At 44.1% G+C, this 25,590-nt stretch overlaps 1 protein-coding gene across 1 annotated transcript in view; it reads left to right on the top strand.

The window, feature by feature from the left end:
* Positions 1–25,590, top strand: part of LOC8028055 (doublesex- and mab-3-related transcription factor A1-like) — a 154,718-nt gene that overhangs the window by 11,902 nt on the left and 117,226 nt on the right. Inside the window, exon 2 of the mRNA XM_042288032.1 lies at positions 13,432–13,726. Coding sequence (XP_042143966.1) covers positions 13,432–13,726 — 295 coding nt within the window. The remainder of the gene's footprint in view (positions 1–13,431; positions 13,727–25,590) is intronic.

Below are 25,590 nucleotides of genomic sequence, written 5' to 3'. Positions count from 1 at the left end.
AGGGCTGAAAAGCCCTTCGTTGGACGTTGGACGCTGACACTGGACGCCATTTTCGAGGGCGCTGTTTATACCTCGGGTAGCTGCTTCAAAGCGTTCTACCGCAGAACTAGCGCGCGCGCTAGAGATGCGCGTCTCAAAGCCATGAGCGCGTGCTAGCTCGCGCTCCTGGCCGAGGGAACGTTCGCGTGCACGCCGCAAATGCACTGGAAGCTCGCTATCAGCTCGCGCTCAGCAGTCACGCACACAGCTGTGGGGCTGTGGCCGCAAGTGAATGCGACGTAGTTGCGACGCGGCCCCTACTCTCGTCAAGCTTCGGGGTGTTTGCCGCTTGGGGCGGGTCGGGGATCTACTAACGAAACGTCATGCGCAGGCCTTGTCTTCTAGGTGGTATTGATGTGAGGCGCACGTGATAACCACTACACCGCGGAAACAAAGGTTGAGCCCCAGTGCTTAAATCAAGACTTTTAATGATCTCTTCCTTCAGATACCTTAAGTTTTTTACTGTCGGCTTTATTTCATAGTGTCGCAAACTCTCCGAATAAAAAAAAAAAGAAAATTAATTTTGCGTATAACGTCGAAGAACTTATTAAATTGATTTCGCTTTTATAATCGTGACTAAGTGACCTTTCTGGGCTACCATCCGGAACAGCAATATGGTGAGCAAGTTCGTCTGCGCGCAGCGGTTTTTGGTTAGTGTTGTAGGCGTACAAAAAGTAACGAAATACGTTACTCGTCACTGGTAAATAAAAATACGTGTTACCGACTTACGTTACTTAAAAATAAAAAGAACACGTTACGGTTACCGTCACCGATAAAAACTAACCCATGTTCCTTCTCAGTTGCTTCTCTTGTAGGAATTGAATGAATTCAAACATTTTACTGCTTTGACGTTTCATGTATTCATGAGCCCCATATTTGGAGAAACATTACGTTTATGAATAAATGTAGCCTAATTACCTTAGCTTGCTTTGCGGTTCCACTCGAATAATGAAGAGGACAGACGTGACCGTATATATGTTGATGATTTACATGTTCTCTTGGAAATTCAACAAAAGAACCTGCCACACGACTTTGCGCACCAAGTAAGACCAGCTGAGTTCGAGTTCTATTTATTCACAACATACAGGTCATAGCTGCTGATAAGTTTCCCCTTTCTTGAAACATACTCCGTGGTTATGCATCAGTAACAGCTGAACTTCGAAGCTGGCATCTGACATTTTTCCTTTCTCTTGGTACGACATCCGCTCAAATAGTTGCTCAACGGATGCGTTCAATAGTATTACCGTGGTTACTTTGAGGAGTAGCCTGTGCAAAAGAGGAAAGCTGTATTAAAGTTCCGTCTTTGTGCACCTGGAAACACACAATAAAAAATGAAATTAACTCCTTTGAAGTCTTGAGAAAATGTAACAAGCAACGTAACTACATTACCCCTCCCTCGAAATAAGTAAAGCATGCTATTCATTACAGATTTGAAAAAGTAACAAGTACGTTACGTTACTACGTTACCGAAAGAAGTAACGCGTTTCTGCCGAGACTGCCTTGGAGCCGACAGCTTTTGCGTAGAACGCACGGCTGAGTCCAAGCAGCCTCGGTGTTTTCGCTTTTTGTTGGGACTGCCGCATGCATTCTATCGTCGTGAAAACCCTTGAGACAGTGCAGACAGCTGTCTTGGAAAATTCGAAATTTCGATACGTCGGTGGCAGTTCTCTACCTAGGCGCATCGCAAAAGTGCTTTAGCGTGGTTAGCATGATGTAAATTTTTTTTGTGTGTCGGACTTGGATTTCCTCACCAATCGGAGAGGATTTGGAGCGGCAGGTACGCTGTCTAGTGTAAATGAGTAGTGTATGATGTATTGTCCTGGTAAAGTATTTGGTGTAACGACCAGTGGGAACCGCAAGCACTCCTGCTTGTCCCACGAGCACAGACATATGGCACCAGTCAGGATGCCTACTTCGCCACTGTCACTAAGGGTTGGCGGAAGAATGGCTCCTGGAGCGCGTCTCCGACTGATGTGTTGACCGCGTCCAAAAAGGTGGTCGTTCGATTTCCGCCCGATGACGTCATACAAGTGTCATGCTACCGCCGATCCCGATCCTGGCGGTGTCCCAACAGTGGTGGTGTATGTGGCAGACGCCTGTTCTGCTGCAGGTCGCTCTCCAGTGTGGCAGCCCACGGAAGTTCCGGCAGCCTGGAGTTTGGACGCCGCTACGACAGCGACACTCACGCTTGCTCGTGCCTTTCGCCAGCATTTCTACGATCAACCGCTAGGATGGCGTCATTCGACAGCAGGACACTCCGGCTTTTATGACGTCAGCTGTTGCCACTTCGGGACTACTTTTGATGTATGGGCGGGATAAGACGCTAAACACACCAGTTGGAGACGGGCTCCAGGCACGATTGCCGAGGGCTCACTTGGGCGTCTTCAGCAGGAATTTGGACGATCTTCTAGAGGCATATACCGCTAGATACAGAGCGTCCTGTTTGATGGTATAGAGGTGGAGCGTAACACAACGCAAAACGAGCAACCCTCTACTTGTACTTCGTTAAATTGTTTTGTAATGATAGAGCGACATAGTTACTTTCCGAGGACAAAGAAGGGGGTAACGTAACTGCTTATCTTTATTTTGAAGTAACAAAGAACAGTATTCCATTGCTTCTTTTAAGATGACGCCAAACAAGAAACCTTATGTTTTTGCTTTGAATGCACAAGCAATAAATAGTCATGGTTATCACTGATATCGTGAACACTGCTTCTTTAATAATTGTATTCTCATGGCACGCCTCAAAAAGAAGAGAAAAAGGTTTGTTCGGTTCAGTTTGAGTACTTGTGGTGTTTTTCGTGAATTTATCTTGTTCACCTTTTGGAGAAAAATGAGTGCATCTAACTTTGAGCATAATGACTTTCACTTTCTTAACAATTTTGTTTACAATGGTCAGTTTACTGTGCTCATGACGTTCAGACAGCGTTATTTCACAAACCAATTTAACCCAGTAAAATAAAATAAAAAACAGCCTTACAGATGTCAATCAAGTTACGATAAAAAAACATTCAAACTTTGCGTTTTATCATTCCACAGCATGTCATTGTCTACGGTTATTGATCACCATTATAAGAATTTGGTGTTTTTCCAGGCACTACAGTTCTTTAGGCAAACATTTTTTTTTGTCTAGGAAGCTATTATTTTGAAAAGATAAAGAAGCCAAAGTACAGCAATGCTTATTCTACGCCAGAGCGTAGAATATGTAGGCTCCAATTCGTCAAATAAGTGCCGAAGTTAGGCTTCACGGCTGGTAGTTGGCCGTTAGCTGGCATCTTTGGGTCTAAATCACCAAACAAATGCCAAAATCAGGATTCACTCCTGGCTGTTCGGTTTTGATGTGCAACCTTGGCCTAAACTGTCAAACTAGAGTCCTATTTAGGCTTCACGGCTTGTTCTTCGGTTCATACGTAGCACCTTTGGCTCAAGTCTGACACTTTGGCAAATATTGGGTGACGCAGAGAAGAGCCTAGAAGCTCAAAAGGAATGTAGTCTGGCACTAACTAACGCCCAGGAGAAAAACAGCGTTAGAACGGGGTTAGACGCATGGGTTTGCAAAGTTTGTGCCATGCTAGGTGTTTCTCTGGAGTGGTAGTGGGTTAGGATTAAACGCCTCTACTTTTGACTAGTGTTGAGCTGTATTTTATATTTATGAAATTACTTTTCAGGAAAATATTGAGGCTAATTCCGATCCATTCAAGAGCAGTCTGCAAATATTTTAAAATTTCTTAGAAATGTTAACCCCCAAAAAAGTCATAGACTCAAATCTGCTAAATGAGTTTCCTTATAGTAGCATGCAGATGTCAGCATGATTATATCTACAAATACTCTTCACGTTTTTTTTTGTTTTGTTTTACAAGTTCATTGGAGAGAGAAACAATATTCCGAAGGGCAAATCTGGTGATCCAATGACGCTGCCAAACACAGGCCTACTGCTTGTGTTTCTTTTAGAATCAATTAACACTTAATAGTTCCCTTCTGAAAATACAGGAATGGACAAGTAGATGACAAAGACAAATAAATTACGAGTAATCTATAGCGACTTCAATAACAAAAAAGGTCCATAATATTTAACAAATATGTGAATGGAAAAAATGCAGATATTTATAACTATTTTGGCGTCACTATTTCAAAATACTGACTTGAAATGAGCACATTGATAACGTGGCGAACAAGGTTAGGATAATTTTTTTACTCCAATGAGACTTCTTAAATTTCCACACTCTAAAAAAAAATCGATAGCATGCGCAGCACTAGATTGAGTTATTCTGTATTACGCTAGCTCCACTTTTATTTCCTCTCATGACAGGTGGACTGAGCCAACCGGAGGCGTTAAAAAAAGTTTCTAAATTTATCCTAAGCGTATTCTGACGTCTTTTCATGGTCTCCTACTGGCGTCAAAAAGTTTCTGAAGACACAAGAAAACATCGTAGTACCAGTAATCCCAGTATTAAGCCAAACTATTTTCCCCCGAATTTCTTGAAATTTAAATTTTTGTTATTACCCTTCTTTAGACTTTAATCTTTACAGCATAGACTACTGGCAACTTAAAAAAAAAAATGACGTGACAGGCCGGTAAGTGTGCACTCTTCGGGGAGTAAAATGGCTTCCCAACTAGTTACAATAAGTTTGATGATGTCAAGTGATTTCTTTGGAAACTTACTCCAATACTCGAGCCGCAGCCCATAACAAATGTACAGCATATTCTGTTGCCTAACTGCCTGACTGACTTGTAAGCATGCCTGGCAGTGACGTCACAGCACCGAACAGCGCAAGTACATTTGTTTCGTTATCGCATTCATTTACCAATTTTTTAATAACAATTTTGAATTTAGATATATTAAGTAGTATGCCGGAAAGGATAGATGCCAAGAATTAGATATTATATTTAGTTTGGATAGCTCGAAAAGTTGCCTGAGTACCCCTTTAATGCATTCACCAACCGCAATCGCTTACACAAGCAAACTGTAGGAAATTGAGAAGAATCCTACAACATTGTAACGTGGCCTTCGGTTTCCACTCACAACTGGTCCGTTGCTCTTCCTTTGTTTCAGTGACAGGTGTTTCACGAGCTGCGATTTCGCTCACTAAAAAAAGAGAGTGTGCGGAGAAAGGCTCGCCGTTTTGATTTTGCCTTTGAGTGAGACGATTTCTAGGCAGTCAAATGCATCCTTTGCAAAAAGCTTGTCGCCACTCAATTCCTCACTGGACGAGGGCATCTCAATGCGCAGCACCAACATTTAGACGCTAGAAGCTAAGGAAGCGATAAATATATGTCTGTGTTCGTTCCTCTTTAACAAATTTTGTATTAGCGTTGAAGGGTACATTAATTTTTATCTACCCGACCGTCCAGGACCAATCCCAACTGATGAAACATGCGAGCAAAACAAATTTAAGCACAGTGTTTTTAACTATATGTTTTTCCCTCGGGTAAACAAGGACTAAAGCTTACCGAAAAATATTATAGTTACGTTTTTTCAACAGAGAATTTTACTGCTGCAATTAACGGCACATTTTGGTAAATAGGCGCCAACATGGAAGGGAGAACAAACTTACCAAGATGTTTGGTCAACAAGACCACCGGATGATTTTAATAACGGTATATTTCCAGAAAATGATTTTTGCGTGTTCATGTTTCTTTTGAACTTAACACTGTACCACCCCTGCATTCAGTATAGATCAAACGTACCGATAAATATATAGAAAAAATATTAGGCCTTGCAGAATTCATGTCTAATGCGGCGCCACCAAGGAATACAAAGATGTCGTGCTTCACTCACTGCCTCTATTCATTCACATATTTTCCATTCTGAAGTGAAACAAGAATCAAGAATCTACAAAAGACTCTTACAAAGGAGGAACGACTAGGTTTCTGTTGGGACAGAAGGTCTCGTGATAAAAAATTCGACTCCAGAAAGCTACTTTAAAGAAACTCCGGTTTAATCTTAATAAACTGAAAGTAGAATATTTGAAAGTTTAATATTTTTTCTTGAAAAAATTAATGCCACATATAGATTCCGACAGATTGCTATAGGCAGTGTTTGTCTTAATTATGGAATACTCACTTAATTATCTTAATACTCAAAATGTGAAATTTTTAACATCCACACCAAAAGAAATCTGGTAATTTTTTAAGTGTGTAAAGTCATGATCATGATTCATCAAAGTTTTACTTTATGTCCTGGAGTGTGGTTAGCTATTGTACGTCTTTCTGAAAGAAGCTGAGTAACAATTCATTATCAGTGCTTAATTATGTTTTCCATGCCACTGAAAAGGTGTATTTTTGTTGCTATAATTATTTTTTTTTATTACCGGATTGTTAGAGTTGAATTCGCACCGTCCTACAATGTCGTATTTTCAATTGTGAGCCCGATTCATTTCGTTCTTTGTGTTTTGACCAATATGCTTTTTGTTTATTTTGTGTTCTTTGCTGCCACTGCTGCTGGCTGTAGAAGGGGGGCGGAGTACTCGTCAAGATGCTTTTAAGCACATTTATTTTTTGGTCTCCTACCATCACGAATGTAATGTGATGGCAAATAAAAATGTATTTATTATTATTTAATTGGAACGCCTGGTCTTCTGAACGTCCCCTGTTGCGTTTTTGTAGCGCTCCTTCGCTAAGTTGATGACTTTGGTGGTGATGGTGACACAAATAAAAGGAGAAAGCATAAAAAAAAGAGAAAAAGAATTTTAGCCTGTGATTTTCTTTTTGTGAAGCCTGTTGATTTTTTCTTTCGAACGAAATATATCAAACAGGTGCGCTAAATAGAACAATGGGGAGTTCTTGTAGATCGTTTTCGCCGTCCCGCAATGGTCTCCGTAACCCGCTACGATACCCAGAGTACTACAGTCATGGCCATCGGCGCGCAGGCCAAGTAGCGGCTTCCTCGTTGCGGCGGGCTTAGCGGAGAGGGAAACGCGGTCTACGAAAAACCCCTAATGATTCTATCGCTTCCGCTCGTGCTATCAACCTGCTTCTACTTCTTCCGCATCTCAAGTACAGCCCAATGCAGCCCTGTTCAGCAATATATATTCAAGACGCTCCACGCCTTCCACCGTGCTTTGGTAAAGATTACGGTTGTATAAGCTGCCGCGGCAACGGCTGAGCACGAGGTGTGGAGTGACGTCACAAGCCCTGCTAACAATGCGAAGCACGTAGCGCTCCCCGCATGCCTTTCTCGGTAAAGATTGGGGTTCCGTAAGCTGCCGTAGCAACGGCAGCGTGCGAAGTCGTTTATATGTAAAACCGGTTTGGTTAGAGTGCATTTACTTTTCTTTTCAGACCCATTTTCTGTTTACAAACATAAACTGCGCTTGCGTCCCAAGCGGCTTCTGGTAGCACCGTCTTTGCAAGCCTCTTGAGCTTGGTTATGTCACCAGCGCTAGAGAGCATAAAGGCTACACGGAGAATAAATTTGAAGATTTAACGAGGGCCTTTGGCTGTACAATAATACATCTTGTAGGAGGCAAGCTGGTTTACAACAATACTCGAAACATTTTAACAGATTTCGCACTCTTCCGTTTTTTTGGAGTTCACCTGAAGGATTGGGGGGTAAACGTTTCATCTACATTTCAAGCATCGGTGGTAAAGGGGCCTTCCTTCATTCTTTTCATAAATTGAAAGTTCTTTGGCACGTCAGAGACCGGAGCACCACCTGGTGACGTTTGCCATAAAAAGAATCTAGAGTGCAGTGGGCAATCGTTGTAGATGATATCACAGCTTCGCTGTCCAACCACCTTCGCAGTGTGGATTGGAGCTTTAATTTTTTTGTTGACGTTCCGCCCACTAAAAATCATGGCGAAGGAGCCCAGGAAGGCACCTGATTTCGTTACAGAACCGTATCATTCCGCTCCATGAGGCCCGTCAGCTATTGTCACTGAATGCCAATAGACGCATGTGGGAACGCAGCGTATGAAGCCAGCTACAGACGCGCCATCTTCCGAATGCCGTCTGCTAACAACGTGGCAGAGCTAACTTGGGCTCCAGGCTATAGACCTTTTCATTTTAGTAGTTGCCTCACCGGCGAATAGAGGGCGCTGATGCACTCGGCGCCATTAGGTTGCTTCAATTTGGTTGGTTTCGGTTTCAACGTGAACGCGGCTATGTTGCTGTTTTACGTTCTTTTTGCGTAATTTTGTGATACGATTATTTTCTTTGTAGCACACAACCAATGAAACAGTGGTATTGAGCCACTTTGAGGACGACGAGGTGTATTTGAGCCTAAATCGCGGGCTTTTTTTTACCAACTCTTTTGATGTATCTGATTATGGTCGGTTGCGAAACGCCTGACTGATGTACAGGGAAGATTACCATCGTCTACGGCCGTGCCCGATGACCACCAGTTTCCAGAAAAACAAACTAATGAAGAGACTAACACATGAATATAAAGAAGCATATCGACAGCTTGATTAGCAATGTGCTGATTCAACCAGAAGAGATGAACTCGCGAGTTTACTACTCACTGTTTGGTTTTTGTAGGCACCCAACCTTTAGTGAACTTTGCAAACCCAAAACGTGTCGTGTAATGACGCAGATAATTGACATAAACAAGTAGTGTCGTCTCGGTCTCTTTTTTTTTTTTTCATTCAGCACTTGAGCATGTTTTGACAGGCCTAGTAGGAAATTTCTTATATTATCAACCCTGCTAAGGTACTCATAAGCAGCATTTCGAAATATCGATCCCTGCAAATAAATTATTTTATATGAACATTTGCTCACTCAAGATATGATATAAGTGACACTCCCGTCAAATTAAATCTGACATTTTTCTTCCGTAAAATTGGCCAAATAAAATTAATAGCTGCAGGAGGAGAAATACCTCGGAAAGTTGGGCTGAATTCCAGCACTAGGCAACACTTCACAGACCTGTGTTAAGAAATATTTCTTTGTTTGAACAGATTAGCTTTGTAAATTTGGGCGTCGCCAGCCACCAAAAGTAAAGCTCTATTCGCCATCGACAATCCTGGACTCAAGCAACTGTTATGCACACCGCTCCTTTTTTTTTTTCGGCGTTAAATATTACGGATTTTAGATACTGGCAAAAATTAAAACAACGTACGCAAAAAAAAAAAGGAACGTCGTCATAATTGCGCATATCACAAACCCAAACCGCGTTTTGAATTAGCAAATAGAAACGACGTTATTTCTTTGTGCACGGTATTCCAAAACTCGCTACTGTTGTCGTGGCAGTTTCCTACGCGGGAAGTCCCAACTGGTTATCTAAATATAATCAATAAATCACTTAAAAATGACTTTCGAAATGGGAGCGAGCACAGTATTATCTTAAACTTCATAAGTAACCCCAAACGACTACGTCGCAAAAAAAAAAAAAAAAAAAAAAAAGATTGAGAATTTTATACACATATGTAGGTGTGCTATTATGAACAAACAAATCGCCTGATGTTGACGTAGCAATAGTTCTAGCCTCAGATAAAATACAAGTTAAACGTTCGTTGTCTATCTCCTCCGCGAGTTTCCTCAGATAATCAAAATAAACAGATTTCAATATATTAGAAATACAAAGAACGATACTTTCAGGAAATACAGATAGTCTCCTTGCGCTGACTATTCTTGATGCCTTCCGATCCTAAATGCACGATGTAAATATACGCGCCTCTTACTGAGAATGTTCCACCACTATTAGTAAACAAACCTCAGCTGTCATAAGCACCTTTGAACCCTCGTGATGTCTTAGTCGTCCAGTAGACGTATCGGGCTACAGTTTTCGAAGTGAGGCAAGAAAGCGCAGTGAAACGCGACGAAAAACACGATTACAACCATTACAAAGCTTCCGCCAAGGCGCGGAGGGGAGAGCGGAGCAGCAACTTGAAGCAACCTAATGGCTGCCGCGTCACGTGATTCGAAGATGGCAGCGCCCATGCGGAGGATAATGAAAAGGTCTATAGGCTTCCAAACAGACTGCTCCATGAGCGGTAAATCCTCGATTTGCTCCACTCCGCTCAGTAGTAGATAATAGCAAGTTTCAGTAGACATTCTTCGTGCTCCGCGCTACGGAACGACACATTCGCCACTGCTCATGCGCGGCCGTTCCGAGTTTGAGTGTAGCCGACTGCGCACGCGCAGTTGGGCTGGCTAAGAGCAGAAAGTGAGGATCTACTAAACTCCCTAATCTCAGGCCCAAGCGTGCAGTAATCCTCGTTGAAACCACCGAGGGTTCTCCAGGTGACCACTCTCCACTCGCAGCGCCGACCATCACAACGGCGCGTTCCACTTTGGCAAGCCCCTAGCGAAAAATCTTATATGTACAAGAAATGCCTTGGTCCAACAAACGCATATGATAGAATGCGATCGTATGAGAGCATACAAAAACATTATAAGAACAAGATTAGATTATATGGGAAGTTCTAAGAAACTAATAAAAAGGTTTCTTATAACTTCGTGTATAATCCTATATTGTTCTTATTAATTCTTATAAGGTTCTTGCATGCTCTTACGTGATCTTATTTAATCATAAGGGTTTATTAGACCAAGAAATTTCTCATGCATACAAGATATTTTACTAGGGGCGTCGCCGCTTTCGGAAGATGGCATGTGCCGTTGCTTGCTTTAAACGCCGCGTTCGCACGTTCGTTCGTAAAGAAAGCGCTTCGTTGCCACTTTAATGCTGTCAACAGCCGACGGGCTTTATCGCGAGGAAGGATACGATTAGGTGGTGAGATCATGCGCGTATTTGGGTTCTTTGGCCGCGCTTTGCAGGAGGCGAAATGTGCAGAAAGTGTGTTCGCAATAAGGATTTAAAAAACACAAGAAAAAAATCTATTATTTTTTAACTGACTGAAGCGAACAAGGATGTCATAAAATAAGTTTACAAAAAAAAATGTTTAGAGCTATATTTAGGGTGGTAAACCAATTTGTAGTTGGCGGCCGCGGGAGCTCGCAGAAAAGTGGCGACTAGCCGTGATGCGATTGGTCTGTAGTCACGTGAGGCTTCGGCTCTTCGGGAGGTCCTATCGTCTCTAGAAGTTACTTATAATCTTTTTTTTTTTTTGTTACGCTTCTTTTGAACAAAATATTTTGATGTTTGATAAACAACAAATATAAGAGGATCTTCACTTCCGTTTTGACACATACGGTAACAAACAAAAGCTTCGCCATTTTCTATTCGAAGGGGCGCGGTTTCAAACATTTCAGTTTCTAACATGTCGGTTCCACGAAAGCGACGCCGCTGCTAGACGATCACGAGGACTGCAGGTCTTCGTCGAGCAACGGCGTCGCTTCGGGGAAGAACCTCACAAAAGAGCGCAAGCACCGACTAGTGGCCAGTCACGTGACTGCTAGTTGGCACTTTACAGCGGGATACCGCGGGCGCCAAGTACAAATTCGCTTCGCGCTGGAAATAAATTTCAAATTTGTTTTTCGCTGCAAATTTATGTTATGACGTAGTTTCCCATCCAAAGTGTTTAAAGTTTTTTTTTCAAATGTCTTTTACTGTGGACGGCTGATCTTCTCCAGTACCTAATATTTAGACGGACATAACTCCCCATCTCTGGAGGCCGTGGCTTACTACGCTTGAACACGCAATCACGTGTCTTTATATTCAGAGCTTTCGAACCAGCGTCTGGGTGGGACTGCGCAGCGAATACGATATTTTCCAAAATCGTGCACATCTCCTTGCTAAAACGAACTGAAGCCCTAAAACACAAAGCGCGGCTTCCAATCGTTCTTAGCAACATCATCCCCGCTTCCCCCCCCCCCCTCCCCCCCCCTAACATGAAGAAAAATAAGAAAAAGAAAAATGCTCCAAGGGGAACATATAAAGAAATGCCAGTGCAGGGCACGCTGACTGAGGGCATGGACTGACGCCGACGGCATTGTAACTCACGGACTCAAGGCCGCTTGTGAATCATGTTGGGGTTACTCTTTTGTATCGTAATCGTTTTTTTATTTTTTCTAGTTGGAGTCTACGGCTTAGTCGCCGTGGGCTTAGCGGAGCAGGGGTAGGGATTCAAACTTTGGATGGGGCTAGTTGGTTCACTGTAATTAAAAAACTAAAAAACTAAAAGGCGAAAAAAAAAAAAAACACGGGCGAAGAAGAGGCACATACAACAGGGATTTTAATAAATCGTGTTAATTCTAACGGGAACACACCCAAACCGCATGCAGTGTACTCCAAGGTGTCCCCTCGCTTTGTTACAAACCTCTAGACGATGTTACGAAAGGGCGCCTGAACATCGTCGAGCGGTTCGTAGCAAAGGGAAGGTACTCCTTGCACTACACTGCACGCGGTGCGGGCGTGATCCTCTGTTAGTACTAACAAAATTTATTAAAGGGGCAAATAACAATACTGAGAGAGAAATAGTTGAAGCGTATTTTATAAATTCCTCAAACGACAACTGTGTCAGCACGCCCTCGATTTTATTAAATGACAAGGACGTTTTTTTCTGAATCGTTTTGTATAGTCATGTTGAACATGATACGAATTTTTAAATCATTGACATTTGTTGTTTCTATTTATGGGTTGATTTTATCAGATATGGTTGCCATGATGGTAAAGAGTGTTCACGCATGTGTGCTGGGTCGTTTGCCTTGAATCAGTTCAATCAGTTAAGTCAGTTGAAAGTTAGCGCCAGTCTGTGTTGTATGTGTCTGTTCTTCGTCCGCGTTTTTTTTTTTTTTTGCGGCGTTTAGTTTTTTAGATCAGGGGTAGGCTCTGGGGTAGGGGACGAGGGAGGCAAAGGGAGAGGAGGAAACGAGGGAAAAGAGAAAAGCGCGAACTGGTAGTCGGCCTTTAAGGCGTCAGTAACCATAACCCTAAAAAAATATGCGAAAAAATGTCTTAGCTTAGACATTCCGTCGGTTCCAATAAAGGTGCGATTGTAGGTTATTATTGCTATTAATATTTTGTTTGATTGGACTTTTAACTCAAAGCTAATTCTATCAAAATTTACCGGACATAGTTATCTAACAAATTGAGCATTCGAATTTTGACTTCACGTCGCATGACACCTCGACGTCACGATGCGCCATGAGGTTGCGCGATCATGTCACGTGACATGATGGCGCCACGTGATACCATATGTTCTTCTTGAACTTATAGCGGTGGAAATTGGTACCACAAGAAACCGTTACGCCATGCGGTGAGACCAGCAAGATCAAGAAGGGCCCGATATTGAGGGTTCCGATATAACGCTATCGATTTGAAAGTATCGAATGCCAATTTAGTTAGCAAATTTGGCCATTTGGCAAACGTTCTACATGATGGGGATGAACAGCTAAATCGAAGCAGACGAAGAAAACACGCAAACACGACTCGACGCTGCTCTGCGTGTCCAGTCGAGTTCGTCATTCAGTCCTCAGAGCTTACTGCGCTGTCCATCCAGATCCTGTTCACAAATCTGACCTATGAACCCACTGGCCACCCGTGCTTTCAGGTGGCGCTGAAGCGGCAGCAGGCCGCCGAAGACGCCATCGCCATGGGACTGCGTGCCGTGGCCACGGGCACCTCGCTGCCCTTTTTGCCACCGGGCCCCATTTTCGGCCTCCCGCTGGCAGCAAAGGCCATGGCACAAGCCAAGGGCTCGGGACCGCGGGCCAAGGAGGCCGCAGCACGGAGGGCTGCCAAGGAAGCCGCCAGAACGCTGCACCGCCAGATGCGGGCAGGCCGTGACGACGGCAGCGGGGACGACGCCGCCGAACTCGGGGAAAGAACGCCCCATGACAACAGTGGTGAGGAACTCAGCGAGCATTCCAAACGCCTCCTATGTTACGAGGGCGCCTGTTTACGTCCCATACCGGAGACCAGCGGGGCGGCATACCGTTTTGCACGAGTGCTGAATCAGCCTTGACTGGATTTCCTTTCCGGCAAAGCAGTCGAGAGAGTTAAGGCCTGTTCACACATGCAGCGGAGCGCTACAAGCATAGCGATGACCTCGCGCTAAGCGCGTGCTGATGGGAGCGTTCATCAGCTTTGTATCGCACCGTCAAAACTGTTGCTCATGGCAGACGATAAGTAGCTGACGGCACGTGAGGAGCGCTAAATCAGCGCTTCGCTGCATGTGAGAACCGGCCTTTAACCGACCAGCATCTACTAGATAACAGGGTCTCAGTAATGAGGTGTCTGCGTCACCCCAAAAGCCTGCGTGTAAGACAAATTGGACATGAGCGCAGAGACAGATTAGGCACCAGATTCCCTCTAGCTCTGACCTGTAGCTTTCTAGCTTTTAAAGGTGTCCTTGGCGAGCGAAATAACATGTTTATCAGTCGCGTTTCCGTTGTACATGGCATTGCGTCCTTCCTAACGCTTTGTTAGTTTTTGAGGACAGACTCTGAGGGATATTTAAATAAGCTAGTTTACATCCGTGGATCTTTCGTAATGAGACATAAGGGCGAGGATTAAAGTCAGCATTCTTATTGGCGCTGGTGGAGGCATATCTTTCGTGATCACGTCTCGTTGAGCGCTATAGCACCCTTTGGCCGATATAAACAGACATACGTATATCGACCTTTCCAATAATCGCGGTTTTTTCGTCGCTGTCATCTTTATTTTCTGAGCTGTATTAAGCGCACTGAACGTGCGCAGTTGCACTCTTCCACGAAATATGAAACGCCGCGCATGCGTGCACAGCCCAGTGACTCAGAATTTTTTCGCCTGGCGGATAAGCGCTGCAAAGGTCTATATTCACTGACAGTTTCAGAAACGCTAGGTATGACAAGCCCTGAACCTCTTTTATCGTTGTGCAGCCAAAGAGATTGTAGAGTTTGCCGATAAAAATACTGAAGAACGAATCACGAAACAGGAAACGTGAGCATAAGAAGCCACTCCCCGTGTGCGCGGTACCTTTAAAACTGGCACTTAATACCTGAAGCCAAACCATAGCCTCCTCTATACTCACAAAGCCTGGAAGTTCGACGACGGAGCCAAAGAGTGCTTGGTCGCAGATTTGGAACGCGAGGATCTGGTAGCACAGAGCCTCAAAAAGCCATTTCTTGGTTAACCTGGACGTCAGCGCACAGCTTTTGCAGCCTCGAGGACCCGAACTCACTTGTTCGCTCTGGAGAACTGTGTTTCGGCGTATCGCCGCAGCGGGGCGCCAGTCACGTGGCTCTTCTCTCATCTGTTTTCTGCCACTCCACCTTTTCCATTTCGGTGGCCGCTTCTCGTGGCGATCTGCCAGGCTTTGTTAGTATATAGGAGGCTATGGTCAAGCACAAAGCTGGGGGCCGAAGTTTACGCAGCGTGCCGATTGGACTTTCCCGACGATGACGCCGCACTTTTGTCGCCGCAGTCCGGTCGGTGCGCTGTGCGAATTTTCGGCTTTGACTGCTGCCTAAGAATAGATACAACGGAAGTTCGCTGAGGAGTTGTACCTTCACTGCTTAAACACGAGTCGCAGATGAACGTTGCGACTCGTGCCGTATTCGTTTCCCCTCGCGTGTGCACACCTTCCCACCACGTGTGCGGTAGATCACGACGGCGTGGGGCCGGATTTTATGCGTCGCCAACCGGGCAATCTAGATCATCTTTGCCCCCAGGCACTGCGTAAGCATAAAAACCTCGTAGCAGGGAATGCACAAGCATACAAGCACGTTACAGGATACTTTGTCATAACACGGCCGGACTGGAAGCGCGCGCTTTTTTTCTCTTCTTACGGCCTTTCCAATTGGGGCTATCGCCCCAATTGGAAAGGTGACAGCGCGGGGGGCGCTGTCACCTCACCCCTGGGCTAGCCTTTGCCGTTTGCACAGAGCGCGTCTGACAGTGTATCTGAGCGCTATCGCAACTTGCGGCCGTGCTTTTTATAGTCTCTTTTATAATCTCTTTTTAGACCCTCAGTTACTATCTAATGTGCTTCTGATGAGCCCAAAACGGTGAATATTTGACGCACATTTTCGAGAGATTCGGGAATAAAAAATATAACTAAAGACAGCGAATGCAATCGCGGAAAAACTATGCTCGTCTTTACCTCCAGGACTTCTGTTGCAACTTAAGAACAGGAGGACGGATCCCTTTTACGCGGAGGAACTTTAAGTGATAAATAATTCGTGCACTCTCGTGAAATGAAAGCAGGCCCAATCTACCTATGGCCGTGGTCTGCATCATAATTTTATAGGCCGCACATGAAGTCAGTTAGCTGCTCTAGATTAGTGTGTAGTAGTCTGTACAACTTTTGCGCAGTGCATTTTACAGCATAAAGTGCTTCCTCGTGGGCTTGAGCCCATACCCAGCTGACTTTTCGTTTCTGTCCGTGACCGTCGTTTCATGGTAAATCAGAAGTATTCTGAGGAACTTGTTGCAAATTAAACAAGCCAAGCGCTTTGAGGGACTGTTGTCAGCGCCCTCTGGACAATTTAGGACTGGCTCGTCTTCAACATAGGGTGCAATGAGTACTTGCAGAACTTCGGGCACATTTGTACGCGGAAGGTGCTTAACAGCCTATAAAAAAAGAAGCAACGATGTTGTCCAGAAGTGCGAGGAACCTAGGATTTGGATTATGAAGTCCACTTTCATTCACACACAATAGAGTACAGTAAAGTACAGAGGTCCCGTCCATGTCACGGGGAACACAGTTTGCTGACGACACTGGCTGTCGGTAGAGTGACTTAAATTGGAGCTAAGTTCAATAAATTGGTGCAAAAACAACAACCTACGAAGCTCGAACGCCATCACAAAGCAGCTCGAAAGGACTCTCCGAGTGGAGTGAAGTGGGGTGAGGTGGTTGCGCCCCTGGCGGCAAGCAAGTGAACTACATAAGGAGAAAAATGCAATTGACTCGCGGGCGATTGCAAAGGCCGTAAGAAGTGAAAGTGAGCGCGCGCTTCCAGTCCGGTCCTGGTAGTAATTGATCATACCTGATTACAATTAGCGAGATATACAAATCGGCATATTGGGAATCGAGCACCGGACAGTGCGATCAGCAACAAGACGCCCTTGCAAGGGGTCACTTGGAAGTTGTTTGTTTTTCTTCTGTTGTGGGTCACCTGGAAGTTGGAAGCGAACAAGAGAGTAAAAAGGCCGACTAGGTATGACTCAAAGTATTCTGTGCTAGTAGGTGATTATCGGCGCGCTCAGCTGACTTCCGTATGACAAAGCATTCCTCCTGACATTATCTCACATCGTCATAATTTCTCAATAAATTCAAACTTGGGGATTACATGAGCGTGTTGAACCTGCAGCGCATTCAAGCACTTCCAAAGTACCTTCTACAATATGTGGCAATGAAAATTTTTCTTTTTTTTTTTATGAAAGGTACATCATATATGGATATCTATTCCAGCTGGTGCTCGTGATACTTAAGAGCTAATATCTTTTCTGGTTCTTAGACGCATGAACTAATACACATTCCGTGCTTACAAAGAGTAGTAAAAGTTGACGTATTCACTATCGGTTTTGAACAGAATTCGGCAGACGTTAACTTCCAGACCGCTTGAACTGAAACTTTCGTCCTTGCTCAGGGGGGCAACGATGTTCTATGGCATGCAATCATCTACCATTCAGAGCACAATATATGTAATAGGTGCCAGACTTTTGTACGCATAGTAATGTTGCCTGAACATTTATTTGTCAAGGAAATAACAATGCTCCGTTCTCCGGCGTTTATTGGACTAATGGTCAAAAGAAACTCTCAAGACACTGGGCGCGCTAAGTCCGCGCTTCTTTACTCCCACAGTCCTACCCCGACGCTCCGAGTTTCATATTCTGAGCGCAGCAACTAAACAGCGCATGGCGCACAGGAGCGCGACACGCCGAGGCTGCGTTCCAAACTTACTCGAATGAATCAGAGTTCCCTTGGCAGATTATGTCTCGTGACAACAAAAATAGGGGAACGCCGGGCGCGGGTATTTTCGAAAACCACTTTTGCCCTATAGTTAGATCGAGTAAGTTTTGGATCACGGCCCGAAACTATCGACGAGCCACACAAGCTCCTTCCGACCGCACGGCTATGACGAACCCGGCTTCTCCTGAATACGGGAGGCAGAAGCCGAAATTATTTCAAAGATAAATTAATTAGGCCCGTGTGGAGCGATAGAGTCTAAAGCAAAGAGGACGGCGACGTTGTGAAGTTTCTACGAACGTTTTAATGTTAAATGCATCGTGCACATACCTGAAAAGTTACCTTGGCCGATTTATTTATTGGCCATGCATGCTGTTCCGATTTGAATTAAATACAACACTCTTGAACCCCTTCGACGACGTAGGAAACCCTCAAATTTGTCAGAGATTCCGTGGTTTCATCTCGCAGCGCGAAACGGAAGCTACCCCGATACCGGCACACCGTCGTTCGATAGCAAGTCAATTCGTTTTTAGACGGTATGCATGACCAAACGTTTTCCATAACACTTAACTGATATGCTTCGGCTTTCCAATCAAAGTATCTTGATTCGCAGGGCTAAGCAGCCACCGTTCCGACTGTCTTCTCATCTCAACTTTTCTGTCGCTGTGCTGTCGGCACGCTACGGTTCAATCGATGAATTCGTTTTCAGGCGAGATGCATGAACAAACCTTCTCCTCAACCTTTCGGCTTTCAAATCGAAGTATCTTGATTCGCTGGGCCAAGCATTTATAAAAAGGGCAGCGGTTCGACTGTCTTCTCGACTCGATAATTTTTTTGTCGCTGTGCTGTCGGCACGCTACCGTTTGGTAGATGAATTTTTTTTGAGGCAAGACGCATAACAATCCTTTCCCACAAGGCTAACTGACATTTCGGTTTTACAATCTAAGTATTTTATTCGCTGCGGCTGTTCTAAGCATGGAAAGCAGGGCAGCGGTCTGACTGTGTTTTCATTGCAGCTTTTCTGTCGCGTGCTATTGGCGCCACTGATCTCTACTACAGTAATCGGCACGCTCGTTCGATAGATCGATTTTTTTTTCGGGCAAGACGCACAAACAAATCTTTTCCTCAACACTCACTGATGTTTCGGCTTTCAAATCGAAGTGTCTTTATTCGCTGGGCTAAGCAGTATAAAAGGGGCAGAGCGGCCCTAAAGTCTCATCTCGACAAATTTTCTGTCGCTGTGCTATCGGCATGCTACCGTTTGATAGATGAATTTCTTTTCCAGGCGAGATGCACGGGCAAACCTTTTTCGGAACGCTAATTGCTGTCTTGGTTTTCAGATCAAATCGTTTTTACCTGCTGGATTAAGCACTAATCAACTGAGAAGGGGCAGTGGTCCGGCTACGCTTTTCGTCTCAACGATCACAACAGCAGCGCAGCCATCTTGCTTGTTTACGTAACGTCAAGAAGCGCGAATAGGTCACTCGTGCTCTGAGAAATTCTCGGTGCACAAAGAGCGCGCTAGGGTGTCAGTCTCTGGTAGCACTCCTCTCTGCTTAGTGAAAGGAGCGCCAAACTCTCGTGCTCCGGAGCACGGACTTAACGTGCCCATTGTTCTCTATCGAAGAGCCGTCTGTGGAGCCCTCCAAGATTTTTTAAAGGTCTTGACGTACCCTTCAAACATTCCTGAGAGGTTCGTCGATGCTTTTGTGAGGTACGGCAAAGTGTTTTAAGAGGCCTGATGTACCCTTTAAGAATTCTTGAAGGGTGTGACGGCTACGTTATAGTTTATGAGGGGCCTGTGGGGTCGGGCACAATTTTGTTCGGGAAAGCACGTGATCCATGAGGGTATTTTTAACGGATCCGCGGGAGATACTACGTTTTCCGTCAGAATATATGTGTCAGGGAAGCCGCTTGGCCATTTTGTATAGGTCGGACTTAACAAACGGTCTCTCAGTGTCGGTTTACCGTTCCACGAGTGCAGTGGTAACAAGGGCTCTTTTTTAGTTTTGCTACGAGTAAGCAAAGGTGACTCTAACCTATGGCCCTACCTTACACAGAAATTAAGCCGTTAATAACAGAGAAATTAAAAAAGAAACAAAAAAAAAACTGAAAGAGCTTTAGATTATCAGAAATAAGCAATACGATCAAAAATACCCATAAAACCCGCCACCTGCAACAAAAGGCAGTAACAACTACCCATCAGACAGCTCCTAACTCAGGTCAAGTTAGAGCGAAAACCGCTAATCTGACAACAGCGTTTCTGATATACAACCACTGTACTAGCTTATGAACATGACGGCATGAGACTTCAGCTTCGTTATATTAGGTCTGAAAAACAAACTTTGAAAGGCAGCTGCAGAATTGAGGCACCTTTAGCATATTTGATATTGGACACCCAGAACGCTGCCATCAGAGATGCCACCCCTTCGGCGATGTTAATCGCTTTAAGGAGTTTCGTTGATTGTGCATGGAGAAACAAGTGTTCACAAGGTTAAGGTCCTTCTCCATGGGACACAACACGAGACAGACCGCATGGAGTGCGTCTTGACTTTGTTGTACAAGCAGAAAGCATTCATAAATAACAACAAGTAATGGAGCGTCATAAATGCAATGCAGATTAGACGTTTGCGTAACTACAGTTAGAACTTCCTCAAAATATGAAATTTTAAAAAATCAAACATAATTCATAACAACAGTAAGTTTCACTTCAAAATGCACGAGTAGTATTAAATTTCAACTGCGAGAAGTTGTCCCACTATAGATAACTTTCCTTTTTCAGGTACAATATTAATTCACAAATCATTTGAAAAAAAAAAAAGTATTCGCACTTATATGTGGGTGACCTAGTTTTTTACGTGTGTAGCAGCATTTAAGACTATAACTTTGACCCAAATGAACTGCAAACAAATATGTACGTGATGTTTCTGAAAAAAATTTTGGTTTTTCTTCACCGAAAAAAACAAACAAAAAAACTTTGAATCGGCCAACGCTCCCTCTCGGCTGTTTCAACCCAGAGTTAAAGGGGTACGGAAACAAAAATTTAAATATTCCGATTGATAATCCGTAAATGATAATCCGTAAACCGTAAATGATAATCGCACGTTTGTATTTTGAACGATTGGCTATATTTTTCGTTCCAAACGGTGCACTCGAGCAAGCGTTCGAATGGTGAATTCGCGTGATCGCCTCTCTCCTCTGACCTCGATTCAGCAGAGCGCCCCCTCCTCGCCGCCAGAGCTACTCGGGATCCTTTTCAGCCGATCACAACTGTTGGGTTCAGAGCGCTCCGAGATTCTCAGATCAGTCACGGAATTAATATTTTTTGACATTGGTAATGCATTATAAACAACACGATCTTACAGCGTACGGAGGACGATTGAGCAAAATTTACGCTCGCAACGTGACGAAATAACTGTTGTGACGTAAATTGTTTTACGCATCGGCATGCAAAAAAAAGAAGAAAAGAGCCGTATGCGAATTGATTTTCGCAGAACGGAACTAAAGCCATGGCTTTAGTTCCGTTCTGCGAAAATCAATTCGCATACGGCTGTATGCGAATTGACAACTCTTTCCAACCCTTACAAAAAATTTTAATGAATTTCATTTGACAGTTTATGGAGTCTACTCATTACATCTTTTCGAGTCTCAATAGAAATGCAAACGAGTTTTGTAACGAGTCCGTAAGGAGTTTACGAAAACTATTGGCCACCGCGTTCCAATTGATGTTTCGACAAAGCTACCGCATAAAGTTTCCAATGTATTTCATATGAATATAATTTGAAAGTCTATTGACACCGTTTCGAGTCTGTGTTGAAAAACAATTGATTTGTTGTAACGAGTCCCTAAGGAGTTTACGAAAACTATTGGCCACCGCGTTTCAATTACGGTTTTGCCGTGCCACCTCATAAGAATTTCTAATAGATCTCATTTGAAAGTCTAGATACACTGCTTTGAGTCTCTGTTGAAAATCAAATGTTTTTTTCTACCACGTTGTACTTGAGGTTTTGACGTGCCATCTCATTAGGTATATTCCGACGAGTCGGAATATACCAAATGAGATGGCCCATCAAAACCTGAATTGCAACGCTGTAGAAAATAACATTTGATTTTCAACAGAGACTCAAAGCAGTGTATCTAGACTTTCAAATGAAATGTATTAGAAATTATACTCCTAGCATGGGTTTCTAGATAGACGGCTCTAAGTGGGAAGATGGCAATAGGTTGCGTAACATGTGGTCCGGATCTAACCGTTGTTTTGAGGGAAGGGGAAAGTGAGTGCAAGTGTTTTACTTATATGTATGCCTATATACGCATGCAAGGTTCGGAAAATGCCTGCATAAAACCGTGGGAAGGAGTAATAACTGGTTTATTAAAAATGCAAAATTCGAGTATACGGTACACTGCCTTCGTGTTCATGGGGGACCGTGTACGGCCTTCGTGTCCATGGGAGACCTTGTACTGCCTTCGTGTCCATGGGAGACCTTGTACTGCCTTCGTGTCCATGGGAGACCTTGTACTGCCTTCATGTCCATGGGAGACCTTGTACTGGTAACCTATAAAGAAAAAAGATGCACAGTTACACGTTGATCTGCTTATCTAAACTTCAATGTCCGCGCAAGGTATCCTGATCACAGCGCAGCACTACCTCAGCGCTGAATCAGTATTACAAACCGGGACATCAGTCCTTAATGAAAGGAGGACCCTCAGAACACACGATACAGGCCATGGAAGTAGCAGTGACTCGTTGCCTTAACAGGACTGAGTTAGCGCTGCACTGTATGTGTGAACCAGCCTTAAATGCAGAAAGTCACATTCAAAATTCCTACATTTTTGCTCACCCAGGCACTTAATTTACACACTACCTTGATAGTTTAATGAGTGGCACTAATAACACTGTCAGGGGCACCATAATGCAAAAGTATATTTTGCCCCCGAGTCTCCAAGAATCAATCGCTCACTGTTTTGCCGCCGCATTGCACTCTTTTTTATTTCGGCTTTTGAAAAGGTCTACCAAAGATAAGCCAGCAGATGTTGCCGCTTATGAAGTTTACCAAATTCGAACATAGAGAAGCTAAGACTTATAAGCATCTCGCAGAATTAATATGGCAATTCGAGCTAATTGATCCATGATCGTAGACAAGCGCCGCAAAAAACACATGGACAATAAGTGGTGGTAAACACTAGCGCCAGTGTTTTATGCCCACAATTGTTGTCCCTGTGTATTTTTATTTACTTTTTTGTGTTTGTTTACTATCTTGAAGAAGTATTTTTAATCACAACGGACACGAAGGAAAGGGTGATAGAATTCTATGCGGATCATAAAGCCATGCTCCGAATGGGTGAGTGTCAACTGCAGCTTTCACAACAGTGGCGGATCCAAAGGGGGGGAGCCGCCCCCTCCCCCCCCCATACAAAGTTGACCCCCCTCGCTCCCCCCTTCTCGGAGGGCAATTTGATATGAGTGGACCCCCCTTGCACAAGAAAGAATGGGAGAATAGCATCCTTAAAAATTTTCCGCCCACACCAAAACGGAGGTCTGGATCCGCCACACTAAGTTTGAATTATTGGGAGGATCGAGACATCAGAGGCCGAATTCAAAAAGCAAGCTTACGATAAAAACTTGCATATGACAAAACCCGAGAAGAAATCCTTATTAACAAAACAAGATTGTCGCAACTTTTGTGTGACTTACAACGGAATATTACGACATTATCCAAAGTGTCTCACAAACTTTTTAGGGCAAACATGGCCGCACATCACTTGGCTATTTCGCCGCGACCAGCAATGAATATAGAAGCGTGGGCAAGAGGCATGTGTTTTGCGCACTGTTCACATGCATCCCTACTTGAAGCAGCCTAAGGACAATGCTAAACTACACACGGAGGATTCAGCCGACGAGTCTGCCGAGCTGTCCATCCTGCCCGTTAGAGCTAACGAGGTGCAGGACTGCGATCAACGGCGAGATGCGCCAATGAATCAACGAAAGAAAATGCCACACATATCTTCAGTGCACCCAAAAGGATCCTTCACCTATGAATGGCATGAACCTGATTTGGTGATCACTAGCGCCCTCTCATACTTCAGTAGTGATTTTCAAAGTGGTGAGCAGCTGTGCGACTCTACCACACTAAAAGGCACATTCCTGACTGGATGTGCCTTTTTAATGCGAAAGCATTATATGTCCACGGAGCGGAAAATCCGAGTTGTACCAAACGTTAACAGAGGAATAAAAGAAAGAATAAAATGTGCTTCCTCGGCTGAGATTTGAACCCAGTGCTGCTGTGTGAGAGCCGGGCATGCTAGCTGCTGTGCTATCTCAGCCGCTTCGGAATGCGACATTACTCTCCCCTCAAAAAGAAGCTTGTCCCATTACAGCAAAAGACGGCATGTCTTTACCCGCTCTTCGTCCCTGTTTATCCGAGGCTGTTTTTTCATCATGTTTGACGGCATCTGCGTTGATGTGCCCGAAAGATGGTCATAAAAATATGTCCTCGGTTCGATGACATCACACTCCACGTGACAACATGACGTACCATGATGTGTGACCCCGCATGATGTAATGTAAAACAAATATTAGAGGGGCACTTAGGTATCCCTACGTGGATTGAATGCGAAAGCATTGCCATTCCTAACAATAGAGGGGAAAAAGAAGGAGGTGTCGTTAGGAATGGCAATGCTTTCGCTTTCGATCCACAAAGGAATACCTAAGTGCCCCTCTAATATTTTGTGTGGAGTAGAGCTCAAATAAACGCCGTACGGTGCAGTATATCCACGATTAAGTTGCTGCTAGTCGTGAGGCTTAATGTTTTGCAACAACAATACCATAGTTTTTCCTCGATTGCGACGAAGCGCCACTGCGCTACGAACTTGCTAGAAATTTCTGCATATGCGACCGCTTTCTTCTGGAAACCTATGGTGACCTGCCACTCACTTTTGGCCAAAGAACAGTGAAAATACCAGATGTGAAAACAGCCATAACAAGCATTAAAGAAATCAAGATGGGGGTCATAGCATTAGCTTCCTAACGTGGCAAGACTAGCACAGGATTTCTGTTACTCGCCGTTTATAAGACAGGAGTCGACTTTTTCCGGTCTGATCTTGAAAACAAAGTTTGGTTCGGTTAACTTTGTAGCAGAAGGCCCGTGCTTTCCCATTTGTAGGGTCATTTTCTCGGTTCAAAATATGACACCGAGTCCTTCCCACAAAAATGCATGGGTGCCCGCTAGGACTCTTCGAAATGATTAAATTAACTGAGGTCATGCTATACTCTGTTGCCACTCTAGAATAGCAAAGCCCCTCATACAAAGCCCTTCACTCTTTTTAATAAGCACACACTAGAGAGGAGGAAAGCCAAGAGGACACCGCCAATCATGGCGAGCAAAGTTAATTGTGGGAGGGGTTTGTGCTATTCTATAGTTGCAACGGACTATAACAAAAGTTTACAGTACCATGAAAACAAAAAGACCAAGTATGCACAGAAATTTGCAGGAAGTGTAGCAGGGAAAGAATAGAAAAAACTGCAGCTGCAATATTTACCCTTTAAATTTCCCTCGACAGCAGAGCAGAGACGACATGCTGGTCGTCAGAGCCTGGAGGGCCACACCCTTGTACTGGGAGCACATGTAGTCTGAAAAAAACAACAAACAAAAATTAAATGCATGGACAATCCGCACATGCTGTTATTTCGCTTCATTGGCCGCTTCAGAGAAAGTAAGCATGCACACCGTTGTCCAACCATGTCAACTGCTAGCCGAATCTTCCTGCCGCCAGGATTAAGATATTGCTTGCGCTATAAAAAAAAAACAAAAAACAATT

This window comes from Ixodes scapularis, unplaced genomic scaffold (genome assembly GCF_016920785.2).
Source record: "Ixodes scapularis isolate PalLabHiFi unplaced genomic scaffold, ASM1692078v2 ptg000910l_1__unscaffolded, whole genome shotgun sequence".
Taxonomy (NCBI): Eukaryota; Metazoa; Arthropoda; class Arachnida; order Ixodida; family Ixodidae; genus Ixodes; species Ixodes scapularis.
The sequence above is the reverse complement of the archived record's forward strand: the minus strand, read 5'-3'. Positions and strand labels throughout refer to the sequence as shown.